The sequence below is a fragment of the Carassius gibelio genome, chromosome B15, assembly GCF_023724105.1.
Source record: "Carassius gibelio isolate Cgi1373 ecotype wild population from Czech Republic chromosome B15, carGib1.2-hapl.c, whole genome shotgun sequence".
Taxonomy (NCBI): domain Eukaryota; kingdom Metazoa; phylum Chordata; class Actinopteri; order Cypriniformes; family Cyprinidae; genus Carassius; species Carassius gibelio.
The window spans coordinates 15819070-15841385 of record NC_068410.1 but is presented as its reverse complement, the minus strand read 5'-3'; the positions used below and the strand labels follow the sequence as shown (position 1 = coordinate 15841385).

The 22316-nt window shown below is 38.0% G+C and overlaps 3 protein-coding genes and 1 pseudogene across 4 annotated transcripts; all 4 read right to left on the bottom strand.

Annotated features, from left to right (window-relative positions):
- Window positions 1-109: 109 nt before the first annotated feature.
- pih1d2 (PIH1 domain containing 2) lies at window positions 110-2626 on the bottom strand. 2 transcript variants are annotated; one of them, XM_052575443.1, is made up of 6 exons: window positions 2033-2625; window positions 1661-1875; window positions 1336-1459; window positions 868-1116; window positions 487-761; window positions 110-335 (listed from the first exon to the last, which is right to left on the bottom strand). In XM_052575443.1, exons 2-6 carry the CDS (start codon window positions 1844-1846, stop codon window positions 201-203), a joined length of 969 nt encoding a protein of 322 aa, XP_052431403.1. In that variant the 5' UTR covers window positions 1847-1875; window positions 2033-2625; the 3' UTR covers window positions 110-200. The 2 variants fall into 2 exon arrangements, with proteins under 2 accessions (XP_052431403.1, XP_052431402.1); XM_052575442.1 differs by having other exon boundaries at window positions 1661-2626.
- A 1-nt stretch (window position 2627) lies between these two features.
- LOC127973062 (transmembrane protease serine 5-like) lies at window positions 2628-5726 on the bottom strand (annotated as a pseudogene).
- A 4938-nt stretch (window positions 5727-10664) lies between these two features.
- Window positions 10665-11642, bottom strand: LOC127973061 (odorant receptor 131-2-like). The gene has a single exon (XM_052577093.1). It carries the CDS (start codon window positions 11640-11642, stop codon window positions 10665-10667), a length of 978 nt encoding a protein of 325 aa, XP_052433053.1.
- A 1293-nt stretch (window positions 11643-12935) lies between these two features.
- LOC127973137 (odorant receptor 131-2-like) lies at window positions 12936-14660 on the bottom strand. Its single transcript, XM_052577219.1, has one exon. The coding sequence runs from the start codon at window positions 14099-14101 to the stop codon at window positions 13142-13144; it is 960 nt and encodes a 319-aa protein (XP_052433179.1). The 5' UTR covers window positions 14102-14660; the 3' UTR covers window positions 12936-13141.
- Between the last annotated feature and the right edge of the window lie 7656 nt (window positions 14661-22316).

Here is a 22316-nt window from a genome sequence, read left to right as displayed (position 1 = left end):
TTTCTTTTTTAATTTAGCTTATTCAAATTTTCATAATGTAATTTAAACTGCTGTAATGTCTAAATTCATTTTAAAATGAGAGATTTTGAATAATCGTAACATCAAACAATTATTTAAATTAATAATAATTTTATTTTGACAGCAATAACATGGAACAACTATAGTGTTTACATTCTCAGTTTCTGGATAAATAATTATTCTCATAACACAGCCACTGTAACATTTAGAATTTGTTTCTTCTTATTAAACGTTGCAGTGCATGTCTCCTCCTTGACTGACTCAGGAAACCGCAGATGAAGATAATAAAGGTCTTCTACTTCCAGGAGAATATCATCCTAAATAATAAAAACCAACCCCTTATTGAATCCACAGCACAAAGAAAAACTTTGAAGAACTGTGGAAAATCCAATTTAGTTAACAAAAACAGATAAAATAATATTAAATTAAATTAAAACCCTACACAGTTGAAATACTGGGAATGCTGACCTGAGAGATGCTGAGCTGGCACTGTGACACAGATCTCACTCCAGGAAGCTCAACGTTCAGCTGCAGGCTCCTAGATGAGCTGCTTCCATCAGGACAGACTGTGAGATGATGCTGGGGTTGTTGTGGCTGTGACTGGTCTGATTCTGTGCTGGAGATCACCTCAATGAGACCGGATCGCGCTGGTTTATTCTCCCGCTCTATGTTCAGCTGGATGCTTGAGTCCTCATTACTCTCAGCCAGCTGCAGTGAGGAGATCTGCTGTAGGAGTGAAGGGGCTACACAAAGAGAGGTAGAATCACTCAATGTTGCACTGCAATCCTCAAAATCACTCCAGTATGGGATGAAGCTCTGTTTTACAGGTTTTAAAAGTATTTATTTTACCCGGTTCAGGTTGTGGGTTTTTGTCAGAAGATTTGCACATTTGTGGTGACATGAGACGCTGCTTCAAATCCTGAATTCTGCCTTTGATTTTGTCTTTGGTGAGTTTGTAGCTCTGGGACAGATTCAGATTATGCTGCTGCTGGATGAAGTTCAGAGCAAGAAGGTGAAGCGTCTCTTTCTCATGTTTGTCTTTCTCTGCCGTCTGCAGAACCTCAGGGTTGAAGGCAACATCAACGACACTGTATTGCTCTGTAAAACACACAGGAGATTAGATATTAATATAAGAATCAAGTCTAAGGAGATTCATCAAAGGGAAAAAATCATGTAGGTTAGTCGGTGAGTTACTTAGACTGGAATATGAACCAATGCATGGAACAAATGCCACCTAAAAATTGAATCTTTTGTTTGGAAAGAAAATAATTTGAAAGCATTTAATAATTTGAATTGTTAAGAGTGAGATTTTTCCACCTTTCTCCTCAGTCACTGTCTGCAATCGTCCTCCACACACAGGAACAGGATCACTGTGAGATGTGGGCACTGGTACACGTTTCCAACCGCACATGTTAATGTACAGTATTCCTTCCTTTGGTCCCTAAAAAAAGTAATAAGAGAAAAGGTCTTTTTTTTCAGAAATTATTTCAAACTATTAACTATGCGACAAGCATGTTTGTGCCATCAAATCAAATAATACTGCCTCTTAAACTGCTCTCATACACCTGTAGTGGTATTTTTGTTTGTTTGGCTCTATAATATAAGTCATAACAGAGTCTGATCAAAGGTGGAAGGTGTTTACCAGAAGAGGAGCCCGGATGCAGGCGTGCGGCTCCGGCGGGGTGTGAAACTCCGCTCCCTCCCGTAACTGCCGTTCAATGAAGCTCCTGTACTCCTCCGGATTATTCTGAGACATGTCATCTAACATCGACCAAAACTGATTCATCTGCTGCAGAGCTGCCTTATTATCATAGCCAGCGATGTCCATGCTCAAAACGGCCCGAATTACTGTAACAACTAAACGAAATGCTAGTTAAGTATCCAAGTGTAATGTTACTCACGTTGCTGAATGGTTAATATGAAAACTGTTTAGAAGTAACGTTAGACGGATGTTTAAACCGAAACACTATTTAGTAACAAATGCTTGGAATATTAATGTAAAAAAAAGTCTTACACGACAATTATTTGTAAAAGCGTTGGTCACTCCAGGACAAGCTTTTCGTCCTTTCGAAACTCAAACGTTACCATAGAAACTAATCTAACACATGCGCTGTTGCTAGTTTTCCGACAGATGGTGTTGTTTAACGTTATTCAAAATAGACCTGCATGGTTGCAAGGGACATTAGAAAGCTGTATCCTCGGAGGTTTTTTTTCTGACTGAAGAACTCTTTAAAAACGTACAATAGTTTGGTGATTCATTTTAGCATTTCTAGCTATGGGAGTAATCTCTACAAATGTAACAAATTTACACAAGCGACTGTGATTGGACTAGGTTTATCATCGTTGAGAAAAGTAACAGTTCGTGAGTGCAGAGGACGCTGGCCTGGCACCATAGACATCACACTGTAGTGGCGTTACAGTTGATTAAATAAGAGCCAGACTGTCTTGATGAAATTGGTTTTAGAACTTGAAAATTGACGTGATACTTTTGATTAGGCTTTCCAGACACTAAAAAAAAAACGGTGCAAAAAGTACTATACCAATAGTGACACCTGGTCGACACAACTGAAACTTGTTTTCTTCTTTAAGATGGAGTGTCTGTGGGAAGGTTTTTTTTTAGAAAGAATTGAAGAGCTCACATTTTCCTCTGTGTTGTAAATGTTAAACATTTATTTTAAAACCACAATTTTCTTAAATGGCACAACATACAATAAACATGCAATGTACATCAAAACGTACTCATACCTTTCTGTGTAAATGTTTAGGCTTCATATAATACAATATAAAATAGGTACACAGTTTAAAAAATGGTCAGGATATTCTTCTCTTCTATCAAACATCAGTCTTAGCTCTAGGACATCAAGATATAAGATAATAATAGAAGGCCTACATCAATTAACAGTTTAAGTTTATGTTTCAAGGGTCACTAATGTCTGTATCTTCATTTACTTACCTCTATTATCTCATATATCCACTCTAAAAACTCAACCACTTTGGTATAAACTCCTGGACGGTTTGGCTCAGCACAGCCTGTTCCCCAGCTGACAACACCAACCAACCTCCAGACATTCTCATCCTGGCAAACCAGAGGACCTCCACTGTCCCCCTAACAAAATGAAGATTCACAACTACGTCTTCTCTCAGATTTATTATATAAATGCCATACATTTTTGAAAAACACTTTGAGAAGCATGAAGCTCACCTGACATGCATCCACTTTTCCTTCTGTATATCCTGCACAGAGCATTCGAGGGGTGATCTCTTAATTGTACATGCAAGAACTATTGCATGTCTTTGTGCTTATAATGGAACTGGTGCTTCTTTGAGAACCTCTGGTGATAATTCACTTTTACATACAGTACAATGCCTTTAGACAACTTTTAGCACTCCTAAAACATTCAAGAACTTTAATATACATGCATTTAAATATTCATTTTTACAAAAACAGTACCATCATCTGGCTGTGTATATCCCCAACCAGAGATCCAGCACTGGGTTTCTTCTGGTAGATCATAATCATACTGAGGTAGACACACAGGTCTGATGGTGTCTGGGTGTTTAAAGAAAGTTTAAAACCTGAAATAACTCATAGTCTAGATATTACATGCTACATACAGTGACACATTTACTGATTATTTCTTACCTGAGAAGTTCAAAGGAGCTCTTAATTTCACCAAAGCGATATCATTGTCATGAGTCCTGTGGTTGTAATTTTTGTTGTAGATGATCATCTCCACAGCTAAGCCTTGGTACTGAGCCAGTTTAGCAGAGTTGCTGGTTAAAATACCAGCTTAAACCACCCAACTGGACACTGCAGGTAGCCTGTAGCTTCAATAAGCAAGCAAAACAGATAATATAAACATTTAATAAATTCCTTTATAGAGTCCAAAGTGTAACAGTTGGAAACTCTATTGACATTATTTAATGGACATTTTGTATTCACTGCCCTGCATTCACTACTGTCAACAACTAGACAGTTACAGTAGTGGGTAAGTCTCATTAAAACATGTCCTTTCAGGGTTAAAGGAATAGTTCACCCAAAAATGAAAATGTGCTGAAAATCATACTCACTCTCACGCCATGCGAGATATGTAGATGAGTTTGTTTCTTCATTGGAACAGTTCTGGGGAAATTTAGCATTAAGTCACTTGTTTAGAATTGATGACATCCAATGAAAGTTTGCTAAACAAAAAACAAAAAAACATAATAATAATAGTAATTCACACAACTCCAGTCCGTTAATTAACGTGAAAAGTTGTGTTTGTATAAAACAAATCCATCATTGAGGTGCTTTAACTTCTAATCATTGCTTTCAGCTAAAATACAAGTCCTCTATCCATGGTGGTGGTTTAAATCTTTTAACGTTCAAATGCTTTGATAGATTTGTTTATTACAAACTGGCAGCTTTCACTTTACAAAACCTTAACTGATGGACTGGAGTTGTGTGGATTAGCTGTGGATTATTGTGATGTTTTTTTCAGCAGTTTGAACTCTCATTCTGATGGCACCCATTCACTCCAGAGGATCTATTGGTGAGAAAGTGACGTAATGCTTAATTTCTCCACATCTGTTCTGATAAAGAAAACAAAATCATTTACATTTAGCAGAAGCTTATATCCAAAGCGTCTAACAAATGAGGACAATGGAAGCAATCAAAATCAACAAAAGAGCAATGACACGCAAGTGCTATAGCTTAACGTAGTGATATAAAATAATAATAATAATAATAATAATAATAATAATAATATACATGTAATAAGAATATAACATCTTGGATGGCCTGGAGCTATTCAATTTTCATTTTTGGGTGAGGGAATAGCCTTTAAACATAATTAACCTGAATATGTTATTCCTCTTTTTTTATTTTGGTTTTGGAGTTCTGGTTTAGGTTTTTGACATGTTTTGTGAGATTCATCTATTCATAGTTACTGTAAATGTTGAATCTTACTTATGGACACAGTGAGCAGCTGTAACTATCCATTGGTTGGTGATGATGGATCCTCCACAGATGTGGCGGTTACTGTAATAGAGGCTCACTTGCCAGGGCCATCTGCCAAGAGTGGCTTCCACTCCTCCAACAATCCTAGGTAACTTTGCTCTGGTCCCGCACTACAAAGCAAACAACGAGCGCTCAGCCTCAGACAGATTTCAGATTATTTTAGATTTACATATTAAGTAAGTTAAGACTCACCAAAACATTTCATTGCTATAACCTTTACTGTACTACAGCTTCCCCTGTTTAAAAAATAAAAAGAAAAAAAGAAAAAGAAAAAAAAGGTTACAGTTCTGGAAGCTCATGCCAATTAAAATGATTTGAATTTGCTTTAAATACCTGAAACGCCATACACTCTCCAAACTGCTTTGGTGTTCTGAGGTGATTTGAACAAATCCATCTTTGTAGTTTGGCTCAATATCAGTCATATTCACCCCTTTGTGTTCTGATAATCCGAAAGGAGACATAATTTGACAAATCTCACCACTTGCAACCTACAGAAAGCAGCCACAGCTGGTAGTCAAGTGAAAGGTGCTGAGAGCTGCAAGTGTGTGTGTGTGTGATTCAGATGTCAGCATGCTCACCTCAGATAGCCCAGCTGTCAACATATAAGCGTTCTCAGAGAAGAGTTCCACCACTCGTAACATACGGGCAGCCACGTCTGGAGCTTCTCCAGCTGGATCTCCAGAAGAGAGTTCTCAGCACTGAGTCCCATTCAGTCAAAATCACCCCTAAAACAACATACTGTAGCACAGTGGACAGGACTGTGATATTTTACCTGAATTAGTTTAGAGGCTATATTTCAAATAAAAGCATTTGTTGATATATTGACAACTGCAGGTACATATCAATTCACTGTGTTACAAAAGAGACTGTAGTGGCTGAATTCTTAATCTCTTCATTGAAACGTTCTCACTCCCAGCTCGTCATATACCGAAGCTTGGTCAGGACTCCTTGGAATCACTTTTAGGGTCTACTCACACCTGTCTTAAGTTTAAGGCAAGTCATGTCACTCGGCGGCCATCTTTGAAACGACTCTCAGGCATCCAAGTGCAGCTCCTATCTCTTTGTAAGAAACATGAAACATCAAGTTCTCCAAAACTGTTCACTAAGCTTATGATTCAATTTCATATTCATATCAGCTGTGTCATAAATGTTGTAAGGATATGTTGTTTTCATTCAAATCAAAGCGTAAATACACACAGAATAAAAATACATAGAAAATGTATCCTTGTTTTCTACATGTCTTTATGCTTTGATTTGACCGTAAACAGCGCATCTGTGCAGCTCGGCTGACCCAGAAGAGTTTAAGCAGTTTGTGTTCAGTGGATGTTTTCCAAAATGGCGCAAGAGTGATGCGGAGAGACACAGCGGAGATGAATTGTTGAATTGTTTTCTTCGAGTACAAAAAGTATTCCCGTCGATTTATAAGGTTACGGTACTTTACAGTTTACTTGGCAGTCTATGGGACAGACACAAGCTTCTCGGTTTACAGCCAAAATATCTAAAATTGTGTTCCAAAGATGAAGTAAGCTCTTACGTTTTTTTTTTTTTTTTTCATATTGGGTTGGAGTATTCCTTTAACTTCTACTTTCTCCTTCTTTAGTTTGCCTCTGTTGTTTATGTGTTTATTACAGCTTTCGTTGGTCATTGTTTATGTCACTTTGTTTACAGTGCCAGTGAGTTTGGATGAATGTCCACTGCGCTGTTTACTTGCTGGCTCTGTTGTTTTCACAGTATGTGCGAATAAAGAGACAAATACCCTTTCTGGGGTCTGCCAAAGAGATGTCCTCCGTTACATTGCAGAAAGACGTATCTTTAGTGTCTCCTAGGCCCACAGGGCTCTGTGCTGAGTTTGGCCTTAACAGGATTTATACTGCAAGACATTAAATTATTTTGAGTGCTCTGTGTTTCTACATTATAAGTGAACAAGTATAACCTTTTTCAACTTTTGAAATATTTTAATTCTTACCTATAAACCAATGACACCAATGACAACACCTCCCAGCAGACAAAGTACACAAAGAGCTGCAGCCACTTTCACCAATTTATGGGCAGACACTTTGCCAGACACTAAATGAAATAATAATAGCTGTTCAACAAATGTCTAAAAAGCAATTCAGTTATAAATTATGTTTCAGGTGAAGCTTATAGAGGAGAATAATACTGAAATGTATATACAGTATAATATAACATATAGCATAATATTTAATGGAGTGGTATAAAATAGTATAAACATTATATATATATATATATATATATATATATATATATATATATATATATATATATATATATATATATATATATATATATATATATATATATATATATATATATATATACATAATGACCTTTGCAAGTGCTTTTAAAGGAACAGATGTCTCCTCAGGTGTGTGTTACTGTAATAACAGACTTGCCTGGATGGAGAAACTGTAGCTCTCTGATCCAGGAGGGATTATTCTGACCCGTCTCAATCCTGTCCACCTGCAGATGTTCTGGATGGAAAGACTGTCTGACCACCACAGGATTCTCAATCACTGCCATGGCTTCTCTACTGAGACTCTGTAATAGAACCACTGAATAGACCAAATATCAATAAGCCATGATAAAAGAGATCTGATCACTGATCTATAATAGATCATTGGATCTGGTGTACTGTTCTGATGTCATGTAAATGGATCAATATTGACTTCAGAATTTGCATTCACAATAGTGTTCCTGTTTGTACTGTTTTTTTAATGCAAATGAACATCCTTTGTCAAAGTTTTTATAGCAAACACAACACTAGGTTGTTGGTCATGCAATGACTTAGACTTGCATAATATGTACTATTTCATACTATACTTTAGAACATTGAACACAGTTTTAGATACAGAAGAATATAAATGTGTTTTGTTGTGACTATCCTTTTGCTGATCTAGTGATCTTGTACACAGCAGTAACAAAGTTAAAGCTATCAAATTGCCAGGCATTACTGTAAAAAAAAGAAAAGAAAAGTAGCAGTGTAGCGATACTCTATGTGACGAGTTGATTATAGAAATGCTAGAGTACTTATTTTGTTAACTTGCTTTGTTAACATACATACAATAAAAAATTGTCAAGTCAGATAAAGTTATAGTTTGACACTAAAGATCTGAAATTATCATGCAAACAACAGAATATAGTTTCACAAAAATCAGTTGTGCTCATTTCAATGTAAATGAAGAATTGATAAAGAACAAACAGGTTCTTGTTTAAAAAACAAGGCAACACAGGCAAACAGAATCTTTCAAGCATTTCATTCTCATATGAACTGAAAATATAATACAGACATTGTCTTAATCTGGCTAAACAAAGCAAATACTGCTAACAACTCTGGATTTCCACTCCACAATGAGACAATGAGGTCAGCAGTGGAGCAAAGAATGAACCCGTTGTTTTGGTCATGGGGCCTATCCTGACAGCCTGAACCAGCTCTTTAGGGCCAAACATCTCCAAAGATATCCACCTGTCACTGATAGGACTCATGCTGCATAGCACCACCTTCACCTGTGACAGTAGAGTCCACTATACTGCATAAATTATTACCTGACAGTTCACAGCTTCTTAGGAAATAAGATTGTAATTACAGTATTTAGAAAGTCTCATGTGTCTGGAATCTCACAATGATAGAAAGCAAATGTTGTATAAAAAGTAACATTTGGTTAAAATATAAACAAAAGGCTGTTAGTTTAAGTTTAATATCTCCACTATTGTTTTCCATCATGAGACTGGATGAGATATCTAAATATCTACAAATGTAGACTTCAGTATGCTTTTTACATTCATATTATATGACAGTGTGAACATGCACATCACCTGCAGTATCCTATTCAGTTCTATTGGGGAGACAGATCACAATAAATGAAAGAAGTTAATGTGAAATTCTCTGATGGATCTTTGTTCCTGCTGGTTTCATTATTGCTTCCTGTAAAGTGCTGCCAATGGTTAATATATCTGAGGTCAGATCATTGTGATCAGAGTGTCTTTGTGAATTTAGTGGTTTTCTGTGTTTTCACAAGTTTGTGTGCCCATATGATCTTAACGTAAGTAACAGATTTGGCTTGCTGTCTGCTATAGAGGGGCTGAGAGAGGATATTCTACTTGAGCTCTGATTGCCCCATAACAGGCAAAACTGTACAAAAAAAAAAAGGAGGAGAAGGGGAAGAGGAGGAGGGATGTCGAATGAACTAATAACGGGAAAGGTAAGAAACTGGTTTTAAAACTTGTAATTAATTGGAAGATTTTATTGACTTACTCCTTCCCAAATTTAATTTAATAACTTAACGTCTTATATCTAAATAAATATATCTCAATGTGTCAGATGCTTTGACAAAAATCATCTTCCCTTAATGAATGGTTTGCAAAAAATACAAAATAGGTAAGCACATCCAATTCGCAGACTGAGGTGCAGGACAAATCACACTGAACAAAAAACAAAAGGATAGATATCTACATATTGAGATCCAAAAAAAATAAAAAATAAAAAATAAAAATAATTGTTTGACACCCCTGACTTAGAGTTTAGACAGTGACCTCTCGTGGTGAGTAAGATATACTGCATGAGCAGAAATTATAACAGTGTTGCTGAGGTTAAAAAATACATCAATAAATATATAACAAAATAAAAAATTCCCAGTGCGTTTTGGAAAAGGGATATTTCAACTCGTAAAAATCATTCAAGGCCAAGGCACACAAGGATAAGTAAAATACAAAAATGGTTAATTTTCCCCCCCATTTAACTACATGGTCACTTAAGAGTCTTTTTTTATTATTATTTTTTTTTCTTAGCTAAATTATTAAAAGTTTTGCACACATTAAATGCTCCATATTCAAAATAATATTCAGGAACATGAATTAAAAAAGGATTAAGTTATAGCTGAGCAAATAACCAGATTAAAGCCTTGTGGTAGAACACCAAAAATACAGTCCATGTAAATCTAGAATAATTTCGTACAGTAGTGTAACATATACTTTAGTATATTCTAAACAGAAATGAGCTGTCATTCTTGGTTTATAAAGAACTTTTACAAGAGAAAACATTGTAAATACAGATTAAACTTTGGTAAGAAGAATAGTTTTAAAAAAAGTGGCCTAAGTATTAAGAAATGGCTTGTAACAATTGTATTAAAAATAATTTAATAAAATAAGAAAATAAAAGATTTTGAGGGCTGTTTTGTCTTGTCTTTACTTTTTCCAATGCATTACATTTGTGTGATGATAATCTATCAGTAGAAAAAGGCCTGTCCCAAAGCTATTTTGATAAATAAAGCAATGCCTTTTATTTATTCGAAATTTGATATTAAATACTTTCACCTGTCGCTACTACCCAACACACTGTTGAAACATATAGATATTATAGACAGTGACTTGACCTTGATATAGTCACAACCCTTGATATATTTATATATTTATATTTTATTAAGTAAAATATTTAATTGTTAAACAATACACATACATTTATTAATAAAATGTTTATTATATATTTTAATAATTTAATAAACATCAAATATTTTGTCATACATAGCATACCCACTGTATGCCAAAATATATGCAGAAATAATTTAGTAAAAAGAATTGGTGCTGTTCATCTGAATGAAACAATATACTACACAATACACATTGTGTGAGTTTAATTGTGTATGGAAATGCTTACTACTCCTCTAAAGGTCTTTCCATCTCTTATTTTGTGCTTATTACATGCCAAAATGCCACAAAAGGCATAATATTTAAGAGCATTATAAAACTTTTTGTCTCTTAATCCGTAAACTAAGGGACTCAAACAACGAGGCAAGATCAAAAACAAGATGAAATTTGAGTATCTTACATTCACAAACAGCATGACATTTACTTTCCATAAAGGCATTTCTATGTAAGGGATTAAAAGCTGCATCATAGACAGAAGCAGCTGAACACCATGGAGAACTATAGTTTTGAGACCCTTATTTGTTGAGTTTTTCTTCTCTGAGGCAGATCTGGCCGCCAACATAATCTTAATGTAGGTGGAGACAATAATACTGAACATCATGATGAATAAGAGCTGCAGACTCGTCGCTCTCATGTCTGCCAGCCATTTTATCTGTAACATGGCCTCCACTGTACACACAACATAAATGCGCAAGAAACCAGGAGGAATATAGACAAAACAGACTATGAAAATAAACAATGGGATGATAAAACTGACACTCCATATGACGAGAAGCCCAATGAAGGTGTTTTTAGGGGTGGAGATGCTAGAATGTCTTAAAGGCATACATATGGCTACATAGCGCTCCAAACACATGGCGACAAGAGTCATGGGTGAAACAACAGAGACCAAAGATGTAAGTGTGCAGAAGATATAGCAAGGAATTATATGCACAGGGTACTGGTAAAATGACCCCATGAGGGTTAAATCAGTCAACAGCATAAGAGCAGAGTCAGCAAAAAGAGTCTGAGCAAACAGAATGTAGCGCGTTTCCCTGAAGGCCTCTTTCTTCAAAAAAGTGAAAATCATCAGTCCGTTCACATAGAGAAGAATCCCCACCAGCACCTGCACCAGCAAAAGCTTCTGATTTCCTTCGTTCGAATTAGGCGTGCTGCTCAAATTGGTGTATTGGGTTAAGTTCATTTTGACAACAAAACTTAGCCATAAAGAAGTCAGAAGGTGTAGATTGTGTTGTACCTCAAGGCAAATGGAGTGAACCTCCTAACTCTCCTCCCTTTGTGCTGTTTTTATAGAGCTTAATTTACATGGGCTGAACCTTATTTTGTTTACAGAACCTCATGTCATCAGTGCAGATGTTTCTATAATCTCAGTGCTGATTTCATCACTTCCCATGAATATGACAAAAAAAAAAAGGGTACAATTTAAAATCTTAAGATGATATAGTGTGTGAGTGTATTTTAGGCCAATAAAACCAAATTAAAATATAGCTGCAAGCATTGATTACTGGGGTTCAAGCACTTTAAGGCCTTTAAGGTGGTATGCTATTGCTGACAGTAAAACACATCCAAAATGGAGAATAGGCTCACAGACACACACACACAGAGAGAGAGAAATGAAATGAAATGATTAAACTATATTAATAATCAATAACACCTGCACCTCATTTACGTGTGTAAATTGTGATGCGGTGACTCATGGGGAATGTAGTTCGGGTGTGGTGCAACAGTATGAGAGGTGCTAGTGTCCAAGTGACATCTGGTGGTTGATGGGTGGAATGGTCCTGAGTGGAGTGCCCTCTACTGAAGTTCATGGGCACTCCATCTAATGATCGTGACAGACCTAATCAATATGTGCCTATTCATAAAATATGTGATATTTTACATATTTACAATCACAAATTATAGAATTCAAATATGCTTATGTAAATTTATTAAACTACTTGTACCTTCACTATAGTACTCCTTATAGGTTATTTGTAGGCTACTTACACTAAAACTATTTACTTAAGGGAAAGTTCACCCAAAAAAATTACATTTTATCATCATTTAGTCACCCACAAGTTGCAAACATATGGGATTCTTTCTTCTGTTGAGCACAAAATAAGATATTTTGCAGAATGTTGGTGAACCAAAACGTTAAATGCATATTTTCTAACAGGTATACCTTTTTTTATTACATAGATGTAATATTTTCTTCATTTTATACATTTTTATTTTATTTTCATTTAACTTTTTGATACACAATACCCTGTTGGGGCAACTTAATGGCTGCACTTTGTTCTGCACTATGTTCTACTATTTTAAGACAAATGGATTTGTAATGTTTTAATTTTCAAGAGATTATAAGCTAGTTACAACTTTTGGGGGGTTTGCATCAAATGATTTCAGATGAATAATAAATGTGTTTATGAATAAAGAATGATCTGTTGAAAGCATATATTTTTATTTGAGTTAGATGCCAAATGTTCTCCTCATAGTCAAATTTGACATTCAAGGGGTACATACAACATATTTGCTCACTATAGTTGCTGCACATTCAAATATGAGTTTTAAGAAGAAAAAAAAACTGTGGTAAATAAATGCAGAACATGTTCACATAGGACACTATTAACATGACTATATGCATGAAACGATTCAGAATAATTTCGGCACAAATGGGTTAGTTGTGTATGGAAATACTTACTACACTTCTGAAGGTTTACTGTCTCTTATTTTGTGCTTATTACAAACTAAAATGCCACAAAAAGCATAATATTTAAGAGCATTATAAAACTTTTTGTCTCGTAATCCATAAACTAGGGGACTCAAACAACGAGGCAAGATCAAAAACAAGATGAAATTTGAGTATCTTACATTCACAAATAGCATAAAATCTACTTTCCATAAAGGCATATCTATGTAAGGAGTTATAAGCTGCATCATAGACAGAAGCAGCTGAACACCATGGAGAATTATAGTTTTGAGACCCTTATTTGTGGAGTTCTTTCTCTCGGTTGAGGCAGATCTGGCCGCCAGTATAATCTTGAAGTAAGTGGAGACAATAATACAAAACATCATGATGAATAAGAGTTGCAGACTAATCGCTCTCATGTCTGCCAGCCATTTTACCTGTAACATGATTTCCACACTACACACAACATATTGGTGAGAGACACCAGGAGGAATATAACAAAAAGAGGCAATTAAAATAAACAATGGAATGACAAAACTGACACTCCATATGACGAGAAGCCCTATAAAAGTATTTTTAGGGGTGGAGATGCTAGAATGTCTTAAAGGCATACATATTGCTACATAGCGCTCCAAACACATGGCGACAAGAGTGAGGGGTGAACAAACATAGAGCAAAAACATAAGTGTACAGAAGATATAACAAGGAATTATATGCACAGGGTACTGGTAAAATGACATCATGAGGGTTAAATCACTCAACAGCATAAGAACAGTGTCAACAAAAAGAGTCTGAGCAAACAGAATGTAGCGTGTTTCCCTGAAGGCCTCTTTCTTCAAAAAAGTGAAAATCATCAGTCCGTTCACATAGAGAAGAATCCCCACCAGCACCTGCACCACCAAAGGCTTCTCATTCATTGCTTTCAAATAAAATGTGTTGCTCAAATTGTTGTTTTCGGTTAAGTTCATCATGACAGCAAAAATAAGCCATAAAAAAGTCAGAAGGTGTAGGTTGTGACGTGCTTCAAGGCAAATGGAGTGAACCTCCTAGCTCTCCTCCCTTTGTGCTGTTTTTATAGAGCTTTAGATGGGCTGAGCCTTATATTGTTTACAGAACCTCATATGTCATCAGTGTAGATGTTTCTATGATCTGAATACTAATTTCATTATTTGGGATGATTCTGACAAAAAAAAAAAAAAAAAAAAAAAAATTAGATTTAAAGGGTTAGTTCACCCAAGTATTAAAATTATGTCATCAATGACTCACCCTCATGTCGTTCCAAACCCATGAGACCTCCATTCAACTTCGGAACACAGTTTAATATATTTTAGATTTAGTCCGAATGCTTTCTGTCCCTCCATTGAAAATGTATGTACGGTATACTGTCCATGTCCAGAAAGTCAAGTCAAGTCACCTTTATTTATATAGTGCTTTAAACAAAATACATTGCGTCAAAGCAACTGAACAACATTCATTAGGAAAACAGTGTGTCAATAATGCAAAATGATAGTTAAAGGCAGTTAATCATTGATTTCAATGATGTCATCTCTGTTCAGTTTAAATAGTGTCTGTGCATTTATTTGCAATTAAGTCAATGATATCGCTGTAGATGAGGTGACACCAACTAAGCAAGCCAGAGGCGACAGCGGCAAGGAACTGAAACTCCATCGGTGACAGAGTGGAGAAAAAAAACCTTGGGAGAAACCAGGCTCAGTTGGGGTCCAGTTCTGACCAGACGAAACCAGTAGTTCAATTCCAGGCTGCAGCAAAGTCAGATTGTGCAAAAGAATCATATGTTTCCTGTGGTCTTGTCCTGGTGGTCATCTGAGACAAGGTCTTTACAGGGGATCTGTATCTGGGGCTCTAGTTGTCCTGGTCTCCACTGTCATTTCAGGGCTGTGGAGGTCCTTTCTAGGTGCTGATCCACCATCTGGTCTGGATACGTACTGGATCCGGGTGACTGCAGTGACCCTCTGATCTGGATACAGACTGGATCTGGTGGTGTCGGTGACCTCGGAATAAGAGAGAAACAGACTAATATTAGCGTAGATGCCATTCTTCTAATGATGTAGCAAGTACATCGGATGTTATGGGAAGTGTTCCCGGTTCCGGTTTACCTACCGTATCTTTCGGACTATAAGTAGCACCTGAGTATAAGTCGCATCAGTCCAAAAATATGTAATGACGAGGAAAAATCATATATAAGTCGCACTGGACTATAAGTCACATTTATTTAGAACCAAGAACCAAGAGAAAACATTACGGTCTACAGCCGCTAGAGGGCACTGTATGTTTTCAGTGTAGACTACAGGAACCCTGAGCAGCATAGAGGGCCCTCTGCGGCTGTAGACGGTAATGTTTTCTCTTGGTTCATTTCTCTCGGTTCATGTCAAATTAATTTTGATAAGTCGCACCTGACTATAAGTTGCAGGACCAGCCAAACCATAAAAAAATGCTGTTTCATTTAAAGTTTAAAGGTACGTGTAGCAAAGTTTGTGGGATGGAAGGAAGAGGACAAAGGGGTCGACTGGACTGCTGACAGGTTTATTATAAACAAAAAGAACTAAAAGGTTACAAACACCCAAACGGTGACTCTTATTCTGACACGTCAACACTAGTTTCATTTTACTTCTTCTGGTTTGGGTTTCTGGCTTGGGTCAGCAGTCCGTCTTTCTCTCGCTTGCTTCCGACTCTCCTGGCGTTTTAAACTCTCTCCACGCCAATTACTAGAACAAGAAACAGGTGATGATAATTTTTGCCTAAACCACTCACTTACCGCTCGTCTCCTGATTCTCTCTCCCACTGCAGACTTCGCTAACCCACGCCCCCCTGCCACATACCCCCACCGCCCGACTCAGGCCGGGGAGCCATCCGGCCTGCAGCCCCCCCCCCCTCCCATTTCTGGAGAGGAAGTCGGCAACCACCAACTGAACTCCCGGCCTGTGGATCACCTTGAACTTAAAAGGCTGAAGAGCTAGATACCAACGAGTGATCCGCGCGTTGATATCCTTCATGCGAAGCAGCCACTGCAGCGGAGCGTGGTCCGAACAGAGGGTGAACTCCCATCCCAGGAGATAATAGCGGAGGTTGAGGACAGCCCATCTGATGGCAAGGCACTCTTTCTAGATGGTGCTGTACTTAGCCTCTCTCTTCGAGAGCTTCCGGCTAATGTACAGCACCGGCCGTTCCTCCCCGTCTATCTCCTGGGACAGGACTGCCCCCAGCCCCCTGTCCGACGCATCTGTCTGCAAAAGAAAAGGGAGAGAAAAATCAGGAGAGTGTAACAACGGCCCGCCACACAGAGCAGCCTTGACCTGATTAAGGCCTGCTGACACGGCTCCGTCCACTGGACCGTATCTGGCACCTCCTTTTTAGTAAGGTCAGTCAAAGGGCTGGTGAGGTCTGAATAATTAGGAATAAACCGTCTAGAATAGCCCGCCAGCCCCAAGAACTGCCTTACCTCCATTTTGGTCTTGGGACTTGGGCAGGTCGCAATAGCGGCTGTCTTATCAATTTGGGGACGCACCTGCCCATGCCCCAAGTGGAAGCCCAGATACCTTACTTCCACACACCCAATCGCACACTTCTTTGGGTTGGCCGTGAGCCCCTCAGATGCTGCATATGCCACTGCCAATCATTACTAAATATAATGATATCATCCAGGTAGGCAGCTGCATATGCAGCATGGGGCCGCAGAATTCTATCCATGAGGCGCTGAAAGGTAGCTGGGGCCCTGAACAAGCCAAACGGAAGGGTAACATATTGGTGTAATCCAAACGGCGTTGTGAAAACTGTCTTTTCTCTGGACAATGGAGACAAGGGGATCTGCCAATAGCCCCTTGTTAAGTCCAATGTCGAATAAAAACGAGCCGTACCTAGCTGATCAAGCAACTCGTCAACCCACGGCATTGGATACGCGTTGGATTTCGACACAGCATTCACCTTGCGGTAATCAACACAGAACCGGATTGAGCCGTCCGTTTTCGGAACTAAAACTATCGGGCTCGCCCAGTTACTATTAGATTCTATTACCCCCATGTCAAGCATAGCGCCTAATTCAGCCTGAACTACCTATTTCTTGTGCTCAGGTAAATGATACGGCAAATCCACTTCATTTTCAGCGTTTTTTGGCGCATCTTCTCAGTTAACAACCGGCAATCCGGAGAATTGGAACTGCATGCCCAGATGGTTAAGCTGATTTGGAGCCATTTCAGAGCCACTCAGGTAGACCTGTTTGCTTCTCCAGAGACCTCTCACTGCCAGTTGTTCTACTGCCTAAACGGGGGAACACTCAGCACAGACACACTGGCACTCAGCTGGCCGCAAAGCCTTCTCAAATATGCATTTCCCCAGTGAGTCTTCTTGCACAGACACTGTGCAAAGTCAGCGGGAGAACAAGGAGCAAGTCTTGCTAGTGGTGCTGTATTGGCCCAGTCGGACCAAGTTCCCCAAACTGGTGCTCCTCATGACATCTCCCCCTTGGCTGATTCCTCTGAGGAAGGATCAACTGACTGAGAGACCAGACCTTTAGAAACTCTATGATTGGTCTCTGGATGGGACACAGAGGTTCTAGGTGACCTACCCCAGGAGGAAGTGAACACCATCACTTCAGCGAGAGCACTGTCTATAAGACACACTTACACCTTGAAGTGGAACCTGTTCATCGAGTGGTGTTCTTCTTGCCAAGAAGACCCCCGGAGATGCCCATTTGCATTTGTGCTTTCCATTCTGTAACAAAGGCTGGTGCAAAGGCTGTCTCCCTCCACCCTCAAAATCCAGGTTGCTGCTATTGCTGCATATCATGATCCTGTGAATGGGAAGTCTTTAGGTAAGCATGACCTCGTCATCAGGTTCCTTAGAGGGGCCAGGAGGTTAAATCCTTCCCGGTCCCACTCTATACCCTCTTGGGACCTGACTCTAGTGCTAAAATCTACAGCAGGGCCCATTCAAGCCTTTGCATTCAGTTAAGCTAAAGATTCTTAATGAAAAACTCTGCTCCTGCTTGCACTGGCCTCCATCAAATGCATGCATTTCTGGTCAACGAATCATGCCCAGAGTTTGGGCCGGCTGACTCCCAGGTAATCCTGAAATCCTGGCCCAGCTACGTGCCCAAGGTTCCCACTACACCCTTCAAAGACCAAGTGATGAACCTGCAAGCATTGCCCCTGGAGAAAGCAGAACCAGCCCTGGCTTTGCTCTGTCCCGTCCGAGCATTGAGATACTACCCAGACCAGCGGCCTTCATGATAAATCCGTGAGAACCATGGAAGGCTGGGTCCCATATTGAGACCTAAGCAGTACTCATATGTGTATAGTCCACGATATAGCCTTAGAGCCGGAGTTTCCCAGGCAGACTTCTGCCTTCCAAGAAAGTTACAATCACCTCCAAATTCTCCATATACACCTAAACAGATGCTATATGTTTATTTGCTTCCAAAAACTCCCTCGGGAAGGATGGGTAAGGTGTCCCAGTTCCCAGTGGAACAGTTAAGTTTTCCCAGTGTTACCCAGTCTCACTCAGTGTTGTAGTGCTTTGACAGTGGTGAGTGGAAAGAACCCTTTAAAAGGTTAGTTTACCCAATAATCAAAATTATGTAATTAATAACTCACCCTCATGTTGTCCAAACCTGTGAGACCTCAGTGAGGCTCTCAGTCCCTCCATTGAAACTGTGTGCACAGTATACTGTCCATGTCCAGAAAGGTAAGAAAAACATCATCAAAGTAGTCCATGTGACATCAGAGGGTCAATTAGAATTTTTTGAAGCATCGAAAATACATTTTGGTCCAAAAATAGCAAAAACTACGACTTTATTCATCATTGTCTTCTCTTCAGAGTCTCTTGTGAGAGAGCACTGCAGTGTAGTGATATCCAGTTCGCGAATGAATCATTCGATGTAACTGGATCTTCTTGAACCAGTTCACCAAATCGAACTGAATCGTTTAAAACAGTTTGCGTCTCCAAAAAGAGTTAATCCACAAATGACTTAAGCTGTTAACTTTATTAATGTGGCTGACACTCCCTCTGAGTTCAAACAAACCAAGATCCCAGAGTAATTCATTTACTCAAACAGTACACTGACTGAATTGCTGTGAAAAGAGAACTGAAGATGAACACCAAGCCGAGCCAGATAACGAACAAAAGATTGACTCTGAACTCCGAACTGGTTCTTTTGGTGATTGATTCTGAACTGATTCTGTGCTAATGTTATGAGCCCAGGTAAACCGAAGGCTTGAACCAAGGGCAATAATCGAAAATGAAGTCATTAGGTCGAGCGCAATAGAACCGGTGAACCGTTTTCCTCAACCGGTCTATTGAATCGAACTGTCTGAAAAAACTACTGGTGATCCGAAAACCGATGCAACCGGTTCTTGACTCGAGAACGCTCCAAACTTTTGTTCGTTATCTGGCTCGGCTTTGTGTTCATCTTCAGTTCTCTCTTCACAGCAGTTCAGTCAGTGTACTGTTCGAGTACAAGAATTACCCTGGGATATTGGTTTGTTTTAACTCAGAGGGAGTGTCAGCCACGTTAAAAAAGTTAATGGAGATGCGAACCGTTTTAAACGATTCAGTTCGATTTGGTGAACTTGTTCTAGAAGATCCGGTTACATCGAGTGATTCATTCGCGAACTGGATATCACTTCACTGCAGAGGTTTGAACTCTCTCACAAAAGACACGGAAGAGAAGAAAATACTGAAGAAAGTCATAGTTTTTGTTATTTTTGGACCAAAATGTATTTTCGATGCTTCAAAAAATTCTAACTGACCCTCTGATGTCACATGGACTACTTTGATTATGTTTTTATTACCTTTCTGGACATGGACATTATACCGTGCACACAGTTTCAATGGAGGGACTGAGAGCTCTCGGACTAAATCTAAAATATCTTAAACTGTGTTCCGAAGATGAACAGAGGTCTCACAGGTTTGGAACGACATGAGGGTGAGTTATTAATGGCGCCATTTTGATTATTGGGTGAACTAACCCTTTAAGAATCTTGGGGTTCAGTTTGATGTCTCTTTGAATGTCTCTTTGATAAACAGATCTTGTTTATTTCAGGTGAGATTACTAGCTATGGTAAAATCGTTATTCACCCAAAAATCTAAATTATGTCATTAATAATTCACCCTCATGTTGTTCCAAACCCGTGAGACCTCCGTTTATCTTCGGAACACTGTTTAAGATATTTTAGATTTAGTCCGAGAGCTCTCAGTCCCTCCATTGAAACTGTGTGCACGGTATACTGTGCATGTCCAGAAAGGTAAGAAAAACATCATTAAAGTAGTCCATGTGACATCAGAGGGTCAAAAAATCGTTTCTCTCACCTAACAATTTTGAAAAGCTTATTCATGCCTTTATATCTGTAAGCCTGGACTATTGTAACTATTTGTATGCAGGTGTGAGCCAAACACTGTTAACTCGCTTACAGTTAGTGCCGCTGCTAGATTACTGATGAGTGTTCGTAAACACCAGCATATAACACCTATCTTAGCTACATTACTTTGGCTTCCAATTCACTACATGGTTGATTTTAAATTACTTATCTTAGCATATAAAGTCTAACACAATCTGGCTCCCTCTTATATAACTGATCTTTTACATTTACACAAACCTCAAAGGATTCTAAGGTAATCAAACCAGATGATTCTAGACGTCCCTAGCACAAGATTAAAACTGAGTGGTGACCGGGCATTTTCAGTGGTGGGCCCAAAGTGTTGGAATAGCTTGCCTTTATATCTTAAACTTTTACCTACATTGGGTTCTTTTAAAAGAAATGTGAAACTGTATTTGGTAGAGTTAAACAAAGCGGGTCTCGTTCTTTGCTATGATGTTTGTTTTACTTGCTTATTTATGGTATACTCCTTTTCCTTCTTTGCTTTTGGTCTCCTTTTTACAAGTTGCTATTGTACAGCACACTGGTCAACATTGCATTGTTTTAATTGCGCTCTATAGATAAAACAAACAAACACAGCTTTTCAGAGATCAGCTGTACAGAAGCAACATCTGTGACAGAAGAAAAAGCAGGTACAAGTGAAAAACTGTCTTTTGGGACTTAATCCTTAGTGTTTGTAAGCTGTTTTCACTATAGGCCTCATTACAGCTCACAGGTCATTACAACATGTCATTTGTTCAGGCTTTTCCTTGTTAACAGTTGGCAGTTAGCTAATGCCTCAGTCACACTGATTACTTTCCAAACAAACATGCTTATTACCAATTAAAAGGCTAAATAGAGGGTCTGTTTTAATAATTAATGGCAGTGTTAATTACTTTCATCAGACCTAATGAGCCACCAAGGCTTTAATGCCATTCCACAGGTAAACAGCTAGGTGAATCACATGGGATGACATTACAGTTTGATTGACATATTTCCTAATACTTTGTAGAGTTGTTCTGAAAAGAGCATGATATGTTTATGAAGTCACTTGAAAAACTGCATTTGTAACAAATAAGTTTATTCTATTGTGTTCTACGATGTTTACAAACATTAGATGTTCCCTTATGTGGCTTATATATGATCACGATTATCACTCAATCTATATTATTTATTCAGGGGTATTTTATCAACAATATAATATTTGCATTATAGAGAAATGTATATTGTCACCAACCAAAACCAACAACTGCACTGATAATCGACTTTAGAAATCAATGGTTTAATAGTGGCCATTAAATATATTTTGGCAATTGGTGAAAAAAGAAGAAAAGAACAGAAACAGATTTGATCCCTGTAAGAAATTATGTAGAGTGTTTCTCAAAGAAATCATATAAGTGGTTTTATTTGCTATTTGCTTTATAATTTCTCTGAACATGAATTAAAGCTGTCAATTTTATTTTACTTTTACAATGAACATCAAATAAACAGCTATATTAAAAAAAAAAAGAAAAAAGAAAAACATTTGTAAATGTAGGTAAAACGAACTTGTCACTGCTTAATTGCTACTAGTTTATAATAAAATTTTGTTAAAGATATTTTTTTGATAATGTTTGAGCAGTATTACTTACAATTCTTACAACAGGGTTGACAAAATTTACTAGCTTTTCATTTTAGGCTATTGATTTTATTGAAGATTATTTTATCTAATAACCAAGCAAAAACATGAATTTTTACTAAAATATCCATCATAGGCTACCATACACTGAATAACATCAATTTTAACTTTTGTAAATTTTACTAACTGCAAAGAAAT